The 12,640-nt window shown below is 35.3% G+C and overlaps 1 protein-coding gene across 1 annotated transcript; it reads right to left on the reverse strand.

Moving 5' to 3' along the window:
* Positions 1 to 2,658: 2,658 nt before the first annotated feature.
* Positions 2,659 to 6,588, reverse strand: LOC136824157 (uncharacterized). The gene is made up of 2 exons (XM_067080325.1): positions 6,045 to 6,588; positions 2,659 to 4,315 (listed from the first exon to the last, which is right to left on the reverse strand). Exons 1-2 carry the CDS (start codon positions 6,547 to 6,549, stop codon positions 2,724 to 2,726), a joined length of 2,097 nt encoding a protein of 698 aa, XP_066936426.1. The 5' UTR covers positions 6,550 to 6,588; the 3' UTR covers positions 2,659 to 2,723.
* Between the last annotated feature and the right edge of the window lie 6,052 nt (positions 6,589 to 12,640).

The following is a 12,640-nucleotide window of genomic DNA, read 5'->3' on the forward strand; positions in this document are numbered from 1 at the left end:
AACTGAATAAAAAACGTGCAAATACTTTAAAAAATCAAAAATGTCATTTTTTCTCTTTGTTTTGGTTCCTTTGTTTGATTTGAAATGCCAGAAAAGGGGCAAAATGGCATTTCAAATGCCAACGAAATGCCAACACGCTGGCATCATTAGGCATTTGACAAACCAAACAATTGCGCGGAACAATAGAATTCAAAAGAATACTGCAAGCAATTACAAATGCCAGGCTGGTCTAAACGCAGCCTTTTATGGAAACCAATTTATTTATGCTGCCTTTTTCGCTTAATTGGTCATTAAGCCAAGAGAGGTCTACCCCTCTCTTGGAGAACAAAAGGTTTAATGACCAATTTTCGATGTTAAATCTGGAATGCTGATATGAAGCGATCAAAATCTGATGTTAAGCACGAATCTTCATTGTATATTTTTTACAAGCCTTAGAAATTTATGAAAAGGACCGTTGATGAGAACCACTTATCTATCTAGCGTAGTGAAAAAGCACCCGGGGATTCCTTTGCTCAAAATGGCATTTCAAATGCCAACGAAATGCCAACACGCTGGCATCATTAGGCATTTGACAAACCGAACAATTGCACGGAACAATAGAAATTCAAAAGAATACTGCAAGCAATTACAAATGCCAGGCTGGTCTAAACGCAGCCGATGTCTACGTGAGCATGACCGTTCAACAATCATTCAGAACACAAATTGTGACGATCTATTAAAATTAGTCGTTTGTTTCTTATCAAAAAAACGTTTAGAAACCAAAATTTCATGCCCCTGAAATATTCTTTCATATTCAAGACTTCGTGAGCAAAAAAAACATCTATCTCATCAAAAAATTGAGTAATTTGGCTAAGAACATTGATGTATCCTTATTATAGATAAACATACGTTTTTTGAGCTAAAAAAATCTTTTTTTACAAAAATCTGCTTGAGTCATCTTTTACCTATTTCCATGCAAAAAATCTGAAAAAAACTTTGATCCAATATTTCACAAATTCCAAAAAACCTTTTTTTAGCCGTTTTTTGGCCCAAATTTGCCCAAAAACATTTTTTTTCGAAAATCGGGCTCCGTCACATTCGAGGGTATATAATTATGCAAAAATTGTGCAAAAAAATCATAAAGAATGAAAGAGCCACTCTCGAGAAAAGCTAATAACTAAGTAATTGATAATGTGCTTATAAAAAAATATCAAATTTGGCCAGTTTTTCTATAGAAAACACGCCAAGCAACCAAAATTTCGTGTCAAAACACACATATTCTTCAAAAGTAAGCCCTCATGAGCAAAAAAAACATCTATCTCATAAAAAAATTGAGTAATTTGACTAAAAACATTGATGTATGCTTATTAATAGTGATTCTTAAAAATAAACATGAGTTTTTTTTTTGCAAAAATCTGCTTGAGCCATTTTTTACCTAGGATGGTCCTACTTCCATGCAAAAAAGTCAGAAAAAACTAATGATCCAATTTTTCACAAAGTCCCTTTTTTTAGCCGTTTTTTGGCCCAAATTTGCCCAAAAAATTTTTTTTTTCGAAAATCGGGCTCCGTCACATTTTGGCCATCACCATTTTGCACCTTTCTACCAAAAATCAAATCAAATCAAATCACGAACGAACGAACGAACGAACGAACGAACGAACGAACGAACGAACGAACGAACGAACGAACGAACGAACGAACGAACGAACGAACGAACGAACGAACGAACGAACGAACGAACGAACGAACGAACGAACGAACGAACGAACGAACGAACGAACGAACGAACGAACGAACGAACGAACGAACGAACGAACGAACGAACGAACGAACGAACGAACGAACGAACGAACGAACGAACGAACGAACGAACGAACGAACGAACGAACGAACGAACGAACGAACGAACGAACGAACGAACGAACGAACGAACGAACGAACGAACGAACGAACGAACGAACGAACGAACGAACGACGAACGAACGAACGAACGAACGAACGAACGAACGAACGAACGAACGAACGAACGAACGAACGAACGAACGAACCGGTGTAGGTCCAACAACCTATTGTGAAACATATTATGATAATATTACCATCTCCATCCTCATTTGACAATGAAAGTGGAATTTTTCGCATTTTTCCGTACTCGCGTGAGTTTTATAAATAGAGGAGACTGCAGTTGATATAGGGAATTCCTGTCTTATAATATAGATAAAGATGATTTCAGAGTAGCAGACAATTTTTCAAGGAAAGAACGCGAGATAATAAAACAATGGCATCATAAAGCAAAAGAAAAAACATCGAAAAAAAAAGAAGAGCCATATATGGAAAGTGAGAGGTAGTCCTAGGACTAAACTCTATTTAAAGAAATTTACGACGGAAACAACATGATTATAAGAAGAACGGGTTAGAGACCCAGTGTGTGTGTGTCTAACTGTAAACTCTATAATAGAATTGACAAACAAATGGAATGATAAGATCTATAAATTGTAAAGATGTAAGATTGTTTCACAGGGGTCAATAGACCTGAGAAATACACTTCTAGAAATTAAATTAATATTTCGATTATTTATCCGTGAAACACGCTGTGCATGTCCTATTATTGAGACAACACTAATTTTTTTTGTACCAGTTCTTTTATGTGCAAAGCAATGATATATATGATTAAAATTTACATATACTAAGGATATTGGAATTTCAAGATAAATATTTCATGCTGTGACTTTAATTTAAAAAGTGAATTACTTGGTAGTTTCTAACGTTATTGCAAACCCATTAGTATTCTCAACGGGAATTTTATCTTTTATTATCGAGTCATTATTTTCTGTATACGGTACGGATAAATCCAATATTTTTAAGTTTTTGTCAGTAACTGTATTACAGTTTTCATCTTTGTCTACTAATAAGTCTGTAGAAGTTTCGTTTTCGACCACAGAATTTCGATTTCCACCGTCTAAACTTATAACAAAGCCATCCTGAGTAACACTTTTAGAAATGTCTTCGGGAAGCTGGTCTTTCAGCTCGGTTGATGAGTTTTGCTCTTTAAAAAAGTCTTTTGAAGGGTTAAGTTCATCATTTGCTGACGATTCTATCGAAGCATTTATCTCCCCGTTCATGTGTTCTATATTTTCATAAGTGAAACTTTCAATCTTGAATGGAGATTCCGATTCAGGTGGTGGCGGTGGTGGTCCTTCGGGTGGAGAATGGGGTGGTTTATGATGAAAAATCGGCGTTGGTTTGTCTTCTTCTTTCATATACATCAAAGAGGGGCGTAAAGGTTTGGCGGGTCTCATTTTTCTTTTTGGAGTACCTTCATCAAGTGAAAATTTAGTAGGGGTTTGTTCGACGGCTACTGCAGCTTTGGCAATTACGGTTTGCTCTTGGATCTGAGGTTTTGTAGCTTGAACGGATAGTGTTTTAGCATCAACTTGGTCAATTGTAGCTGATCTTGCTAGAGGTGACGGCGCTTGGACTTTCTCTTGTCGGATGAGGATCTTAGCCGTAGCACTATCGATTGAACTACTTCTAGTTGGAGTGGGTGGCTTATCCGTTGAGTCTGTAGAGCTGCTTCGAATCGGTGCCGCTGGCTTGATTCTTGCTGTAGCTTGTCGAAGCACTTCCTCTGTAATGCCGAAATCAATGGAACCGCTTCTAATAGGTGTTGATGGGGTTTGAGGCGAATCTTTCTGAAGCGGTGATTCCGTTAAAGTGTAATCGATTGAGCTGCTTCTTACAGGTGCTGGTGGTTTAGGAGGTGCATGAGTCGGTTTGGAAATAGTTCTTTGACGAAAAGAGGGTGAAGTTGATTGGCTGAGCTCGGCAGGTGACGGTGGTGAAGGAAATTCCGTTTCTCTCTCTGGAGTGCTTGGTAAGGAGGCTTTATTATTCGATACAGGATTGATTGAAGATAGATTAGTTTCTATTGTACTTGGTGTACTACTGACATCGCTCTCATTACTGCTTATACTGTCAACACTACTGTCAGAATCTTTCCTAGATCGTGTCATTTGCTGCTTAGCGGCAATAAGAAAACTTGATTTGCCATAATCCTTGCTTGACGAATCTTCGTAAAAGACTTCAGATTGCGTGTTAGCTGGCGCTGTATACGCTTTCTGGTTTAGTAAACCATGACCATGGAATGTAACACTGTTTGTACGTGTAGAGATATAAGCGTTTTGGTTTTGGTATATTTGTCCAGTTTTGATGTCAATTTCTTTGATGACAGCACTGTCTAATCGGAAGCGTTCGAAATCTTCGTGACTTTCCTCAGTGGCTGATTCTAACATGACCGAGTTACGTGAGAAGAGTGATGGCGCGGTGCTGAAAGGGTTTTCTATGGAAAGAAATTATAAAAATAATCATCTCATTTTCAAAATACTTAGAATATAACTCCCTGATGAAAGCTTGTTTGTCTAGTGAGTGACTGAGGGTTTAACTGATAAGAAGAAAACAAAGTTACGAAGGAAAATTATTCAATATAAATCCGTCAATCGGGTTTCCCGGTTTAACGCTAACATTGCATACAGAAAAGGTTTCAAATTTTTGACTAAAAATATAGAGCTTGTGGTTTTATTCATTCTTCGTTTTTAAGTGGAAACTTTTTAATAAAATTTGTTGAGAAGCACGTTTGATTTAGGTTGACAACAGCAAATCTGATTCTTCGTTTTTAAGTGGAAACTTTTTAATAAAATTTGTTGAGAAGCACGTTTGATTTAGGTTGAAAACAGCAAATCTGATAGCATCTTTTTCTAAGTTCTTTCTTGGGAGGCACTTTATACCAGGGCAACTCATTTCTTTACATAAGACTATAATCTACCGCAAGCTTTTAATTGTCGGAAAAGATTAATCAAACAAAACCAAGAACGAAGGGAAATAATTTTAAGTGCTTAACATGTAGTCGCGCGGCTGAGGTCGAAAAACGTTTCATTTCGTGATACATCTTTTAGATTCCAAAAAAAACAACGGAAACTCGCGAATTGGTATGTGTAGATTACAAAATCAAAAAGTTTCCACGATATTATCGTGCAAGTAACGAGTAATTGGCGATTTTTTGCGTTTCCAGGCAAAATTGCAAGGCCTGGAAATTCATGATTTTTGGGGGGTCTTCAAATTAAAAAAAGACCTATATCACATGATAGAGCTCTTCAAACTGAGCAAAAAAGTGTATTACACCAAAGTCCCAACTTCTCTAGATCAAAATTTATTGGCCTATTTGTGGTAAAAAACTGATGGAAAACAGGGAATTTCCCCACAATCTGCATTAATTTATGCAAAATTAAACACCTTTTTGACCACAAATAGGCCCATAACTTTTGATCTAGAGAAGTTGGGACTTTGATGTAATACACTTTTTTGCTCAGTTTGAAGAGCTCTATCATGTGATATAGGTCTTTTTTTAATTTGAAGACCCCCCAAAAATCATGAATTTCCAGGCCTTGCAATTTTGCCTGGAAACGCAAAAGATCGCCATTTACTCGTTACTTGCACGATAATATCGTGGAAACTTTTTGATTTTGGAATCTACATATACTAATTCGAGAGTTTCCATCCAAAAAAGTGGAATCTAAGAGGTGTATCACGAAAATCATTTTCTAGCCACTTTTTTCGACCTCAGCCGCGCGACTAATGATTAAAAAAGATAATATGTCTTAACTCAAGAATCTTTTGAATATGATTTTCCATCAAAAGTATTACAAAATTTTGATTTCAAGGATACAAACAAATCAGAAATCGTTCTATCGTTTGCCGGATTCTCTAATGGAGTGTTTTTTGTTCGCACAATACATTCATTGCAATATTTTTCAATTATTTGGTTTAAACGGCCAACTTCACCGGTCAGTCCTTCGCCAGGACTTGGGTCTCATATCAAAAAGTTACAAAGCATAACATTTTGAGATTTCTCCAACTTTAAGAATGTTACATATTCAAAGTACAATTTTACTCCCGTTAATTAAAACTTCAGGTGAATTCTTTAGCAACTCTGGCTAAGAATTCAGCCGGGAGCCTCTCAAACCAGACCTGATCCAAATTAAATAATTACAAATAGAATTAAAAAGACTTACGTAATGTATCATTTGCTCTTGACATTTTCTTTCCACGTTTAGGAATTGGTTTCAGGCCGATATTCTTTCGATATTCTTCTTGCCGATGGAAACATCTCAAGATAGGCATGATAATCATATCCAACAGAATAATGATACCATTCGATATTGCCACAAAAAGAATACATTCCAAATCATATTTAGTCTTCTGTTGGTCAAAATTCAAAAAATACATCATAACAAAACATCCAGCAATCAAGGCATCTAGTAGGTAGACAAAGGCAAGTGTCAAATAGATATGGCGCAGTCTGGTGCACTTTATTGAGCCAACTAGTCCAAGTAGTACCAGATATACAGCAAATTTGACGTAAATAACATACACCATATAGTCTTCGACTAAAAAATCTTTGAAATCGTAGTCGTCATGTAGATACAGAACCAAGATGGCGGCAACATATATCAATGTCCATAAAGTACTGATGCATAACACAAGGAAGTTGACCATGAAAAATGTTGGGAATGCCATCTTCCTGATGTCAGATCTGAATCTATCCGATATCTACAAAACAGAAAATAGAAGGTTAAATAAACATTTTCTCAAGGAAATGCCCTTTCACATCAACCCTAAACCCCTCGAATTTTACAGACTAGCTCACTACCACCAGCAATGGAGTGTCCCACTAAACTTAGGGTCGATTTATTCTTAGTTGTGCACAATTATGAGTTGATAATAGTCGTTTAGGAGATCACACTACCATTTTGATTGACGTTTACACCAGTTCTTTTTAAAGAAATTCCGTCATAACCATGAACAAGCGTCAATCAAAAAAATGGGAGTGCGCAATCTCCTAAAAGCAAACCAAAACGCAATCCAAAAAAACATTATTTACGGTCTTAAAGTATATTCATCAGTAAAAATTAATTTCTAGCCAAATCATATCACATTTTATCTTGGATACCCTGTAGTTATACAAGAAGGTATAAGACACTATGATATGTCATAATATTTTTGATACAATTTCCTTATGAACTGTTTAGCTAGAAATAGGACATTTTTTTAAGTTTTGTTCGACATGTATGTAAAAACCAATATCATCAAAAAGGCATTCCTTGAACAATTTTTTTTGTATTTTTTTTGATAGATATTGTATAAACATTTTTTTCGTATCAATTGATGGTGAGTAAGAATTATTTTATTACTGTGGGATTATCGTTTTAAATAGAATAGATAACAAGCGCTGATTTTTTTTTCTCTATGAAAAGGAATTTATTGTCACTTTTGTAGGAATTCGTACGCAATTAAAGTCTGTCCAGATATAATTGGCAGTGGAAACAAGAATGCCTGTAACTTTTGATAGTCAAATGTAATTATGGAAATTTTTTTTGCTTGTTTTAGAAAATCAAAAGCGCTATATTTCAATGTATTTTTGGTTGAAAAATTCGCGATTTTTAGCAGTTAAATTTGCGATTGCAAAAATTGAGCTTTTTTTCTAGTTATGCTATAACGTTCATTTTTACACCAGTGGTAGTTCAACCTTAGGTTAAAAAGGTTGTTAAATTTCAAGGCAAACTAAAAAGTCCTTCGGAAGATATGGGACCCGAAATACCCCTTGGTAGCACTTTTCTGTGAAATATCAAATCTCCAACTTATTACTAAAAACGGGGGTAGTGATAATGATGATGATTGATAAAACAGTTTTTTGATCATAACACATTTTACGATCTCTTTAATGACCTCATACATAGCCAAACTGTGTGTAGTGTTTTGGGAATTAGCAAAGTTCTTTAATGACTTAAAAATAAAAAAGGCAATATAAGTTCATGCTTATCTTTTCAATAAAAACAATTACACTGTGATTTCACTTCGTTTCGAAATAATCAATGATACCAATAATACCAATGCACCAACACTTAACATTTTCCAACTTTTAATTGCACTGTTAAAAAAAGATAACATAACCCCCGTTTTTAGTAATAAGTTGGAGATTTGATATAACACAGAAAAGTGCTACCAAGGGGTATTTCGGGTCCCATATCTTCCGAAGGACTTTTTAGTTTTCCTTGAAATTTAACAAACTTCTTAACCTAAGGTTGAACTACCACTAGTGTAAAAATGAACGTTATAGCATAAGTAGAAAAAAAGCTCAATTTTTGCAATCGCAAATTTAACCGCTAAAAATCGCGAATTTTTCAACAAAAAATACATTGAAATATAGCGCTCTTGATTCTCTAAAACAAGCAAAAAATATTTCCATAATTATATTTGACTGTCAAAAGCTACAGGCATTCTTGTTTCCACTGCCAATTATATCTGGACAGACTTTAATGCCAATTTTGGCTTTTTTATCAGAATTTTATTCAAAAAGTTTTTCAACGTTTAACGCTAAAACGTAACGTCAAAGATTATTCTGTCTGATTGAGTGACCGAGAAACGTGATTTCGACAATATTATTTTCAAAATTTTAGAACAAAATGGCATCGACAACACAATAGCCCAATTATTTGGATATTGACAGAACCACACGAATATTTTTATAAGAACGTTCTCCCTCTATAAGAATATTCATGATAAAATTAGAGATTATGAGATTATCAACATTATGGAATTTGGTAACAGAACCTAAGAATGCAGGTTTTTTCTGCTTCAATTAAGTATTACCTTATTACACGAATATTACTAGGCAAGTATTCAACGGCCGTGAAATTAACACACAAAAAATTAAAAAATTAACACGAATTTTATTTGCTTTTTCAAGGACACCACGGCTGGTTTTAATTAAAGGGGTTTTTATTAACAGGAAATTTTTCAATTCGTAACTAGTAATATTCGTGTAATAAATTACGTATGAAATGCAAAATTTAGGTTGAATTTCGATCCTAACCTAAGAATGCCTAAAATTTAGCATGATTTTCCCCCAAAAAGTTAAAGGTATCCATGATGAAATGGAAAACACAATTCTTATTAAAAATGATTTATTTTAAAAACTGCTATCATTATTGGCCTAAGACGAGCAGACTTAAACCTCCAGAATTTCTTCATCTAATTTTAAGAGCTTATTAGGAAAACGGTCTTGTTGATCGTAAACTATGTAGATAGATTTTCGCATTTCTACCATTTATCACGAACCCTGGCCCCAAAAAGCAGTGTAAAATGATTTGGGTTCTAGAAAGTTCACAGTTTTGAATGACGTAAATATCTGAAGACGTTGTTGACCGATTATATTTTGAAGCTTTATTTTATTTCTTTGGTCCCCAAAGCCCCAACAAATATGCAATATCTGAAAAGGTAAAATCAAATATTCTAACTTATAGTAAAAGAACTCCTACTTACCGTGAAATAAAATTAAGGACTACACAGAATTACAAAAGATCTTAGGTAAATAGAATAGGTGAATGATACAAAATGAAAAAGTTAACGACTGTTAACTTGTACCCAGAGTCTTTTACACCACTTTTTGATTTTACTGATGGACGTATAATATAATCGCGATCGCTATAAGAATTTGCAAAAAGTGATCTAAGTGGGTTTAAGTTCAATTTTGCACTTGTAGTATAAACTGAAAACGAGTAAAACAAAAGATTGAAACGAGTAGTGTTCATTTTGGGCCAATTTTGGCTTTGGAGAGAAGTTGGCAAGATTTCTATACCAAAACTTCGCTGCAGGATGTCAAGAATTCTTAACAAACCATAATTTAAAATACCAATAATTAGAATTTCTTAAAACATCATCATCATCGGAAACAGCAGGCAATCTTTTCTCCCAAAAACCTTACCTTATAATTACAATTACACTTTTTTTTATGAGCAACTTCAATTTTTGGGTCAGTCCTGGGGTAGCTTAGCATTCTAGCTCATTTTCTGAAAACTTTGTTTTTACCACCCCTGACATCATACCATATTTTTTCTTGATTAACATGGTTATATTATCAAAGAAGCTTTTACAAAATAGTGAAAATTTCTTGCAATTTTGAGCCCATGACCATTAGGAAACCTTATTTTATCCTTAGCCGAAACCAAACTTTTTGTCGTTCCTGTGAAGAAATTAGTACTGACAATATTTCCTGTGTGACTGGTACAGGCTACTTACACTTTATATACAGCATACTCAGTTAGAGAAACAGAGTTTTTGACGTCTATGAAAGTACTTGGTTTGAAGGGATACACAGTCATGCTGGTTCATTCTTGTCATTTTTGATCAGTTACTGTAGCGTAAAAAATATTTTTCTTTTTCTTGATTGATCAATTTTTAAGTCATGTTGTTCCATAATCCGATTAAATAATCGTTGTTTTCCAGCATCTCCGGATAATATCTGAACTGAAAAATGAGAAAAATGGACAGGGAATCAAGGCTAAATAATCAAAAAGTAAAAGATCTCTACATACTGATACCCTACCCCACTAGCGATCTTGCAAAAATAGTCATTTATACAGAACAAAAAAACTATATTGTACAGTTGTTACAACTTGTACTAGTAATCGTATGGTTTGGAGTGCAATTAACGATTAATCACGAGTAACAAAGGAGAAAATAGTAATTTGCACGAGTCCGAAGGACGAGTGCAAATTACGGTATTTTCTCCTTTGTTACGAGTGATTAATCGTTAATTGCACGACAAAACATACGATTCCGAGGTAATCGTCAGTAAATAATCATTAGTAAATCATAGTTTTTTTAGAAAAAGGGAAAATTTTTTACATTCGAATTGCAATGCAACTTATGTACACAAAGCGAATTTCTTTGTTCTTTTTTATATTGAAGAAAAAAAATGTCTTTGTTTTTTATTATATAGTAAAAAAAAGTCTCTGACACAGGACTTGGGAGAGAAAAGAATAAGGGGACAAAAGTGTCCCCCCGCCGAAGAGTGCAAAAAGTGGTAATAGTGCAATTAACGATTAATCGCACTCCTCTAAACCAATCAGATTCGAGTAATTTTGCACGGCTGACGATTATCCAGCTAATTTCAGCTTGCTGGCCATTGATGATTCTATAATCAGATTAAAAAGAAACTTCTTACCCGCTACGACCTAACGTCAATTGGAAATATTTGCTCTTACATTTTGCTGGATTATGTTATCCAATGTTACGTAACATCACGTGTCGAAATGTATATTCTGGAAAAAGAGGGAATATTCCCTTAGGAAACACAGGTGATAGTTTTAAGTGATATCGGTGTCTGTAACAGGGGCAAAAATATGAGAAGGGGATGAGAAAAAAGTTGAAATTTTCCTATTTTCCGACCCTTAGTGGGACTGAAATTTGATATTCTGATTTTTCCGACCCTTAGCGGGACTTTGGAAGTCCAAAAAAAGGTACCCTTAAGGGCGGCACATACCGTACCCTCCATTTGCCTAAGTACCCCCCCCCCTGGGCACAAATCGTACATAAATTTGACTCTTGCTAATTCGAACTTGGACGAGGAATCTTTTTGCTCAATTTACAGAAAGTTCGAATTGCTGATAATATTTTAAGTGATGGGGACTGGATATAAGTTCGAATTATAGAAAGATTCGAATACTAGTTCGAATGAGCGAGAGTCTTCTGTAACTCTACCGAGGGATGTCAAATAAGATCTTACAATACCCCCCCCTCTCACAGCCCCAATAGGATTTTTTTCAGCCAGTGGGGGTAATAATATCGGACTAAAAACTCGATAGGGAAAGATATTCCCATGTTTTTTATGACTAGGGATTTGAATTCCATTGTTTTCGAGCCAAAAATTTCAGTAGGATGGAGAAAATAGCACAATATTTTGCAGTGAGGATTTACTTATCTGATTACTTTCAGCGCGGACAAAATTTAGAGTCTGTGAGAATGGTGATCCAGAACAGCAGGTAGGCTCCTGCTACTTTGTACCAGAATGTATCTCACGTTTATCACTCTGTGCGCATTGTCTGTGTGATAAAAAATTTCCCATACGGAGAGCTCTGCGATTAAGTATGATTTATGAAAAGCAATACTTCTCTCATCCTCTCCCCTCTCTCACCAACACTCCATCGCAGCGGTCAGTTATCTCATATGAGAAACGACAATGCCAACAGACCCTCTACGGCAATGGGCTTTTCCAGAAGAAAACCGTATACCCCCTGTTGAGGAGGTCCATCCCTATGTGGCTGTAAATGCTGTAACCCCCTGGAATTCCAGGCAATTTCAGGTTTAAACCCCTCTGGAATTCCGAATTTTGGTAGGATTTAAAAAGCTACCCCCATGGAATTCCAGTTATTTTTGACAGATTTTTGTATCTCCCTATGGAATTCCGCCATATATCAAACCTTTTTCCTGGATTCATTTCCATACCCCCCCCCTCGATCATTCTCCTGATATCAATTAACACTAAGCAAGGTGATCAACATATTCTAGTTTCAGGTTCTCATCCTGATACTCATATATTTGGGTCAACCTGAAAACCTTTCAAACCCTAGCCTAAAACATTTCCTGTAATCTACGACACAAGTTGAACAACTTGAACAACGAGGTTTTGGAATTTGGTCCATACATCACTATGTAATCAATTCATGAAGGCTCTTAATAATTATAATTGGAAGAAGGGTCGAATCTTTTTTTTTCGGGAAATGACCGTCGGGGAAACGCTTTATGGGGAAATTGTTGGTCGGGGAAA

This window comes from Clytia hemisphaerica, unplaced genomic scaffold (genome assembly GCF_902728285.1).
Source record: "Clytia hemisphaerica strain Z4C2 unplaced genomic scaffold, Clytia hemisphaerica genome assembly, whole genome shotgun sequence".
Classification (NCBI taxonomy): domain Eukaryota; kingdom Metazoa; phylum Cnidaria; class Hydrozoa; order Leptothecata; family Clytiidae; genus Clytia; species Clytia hemisphaerica.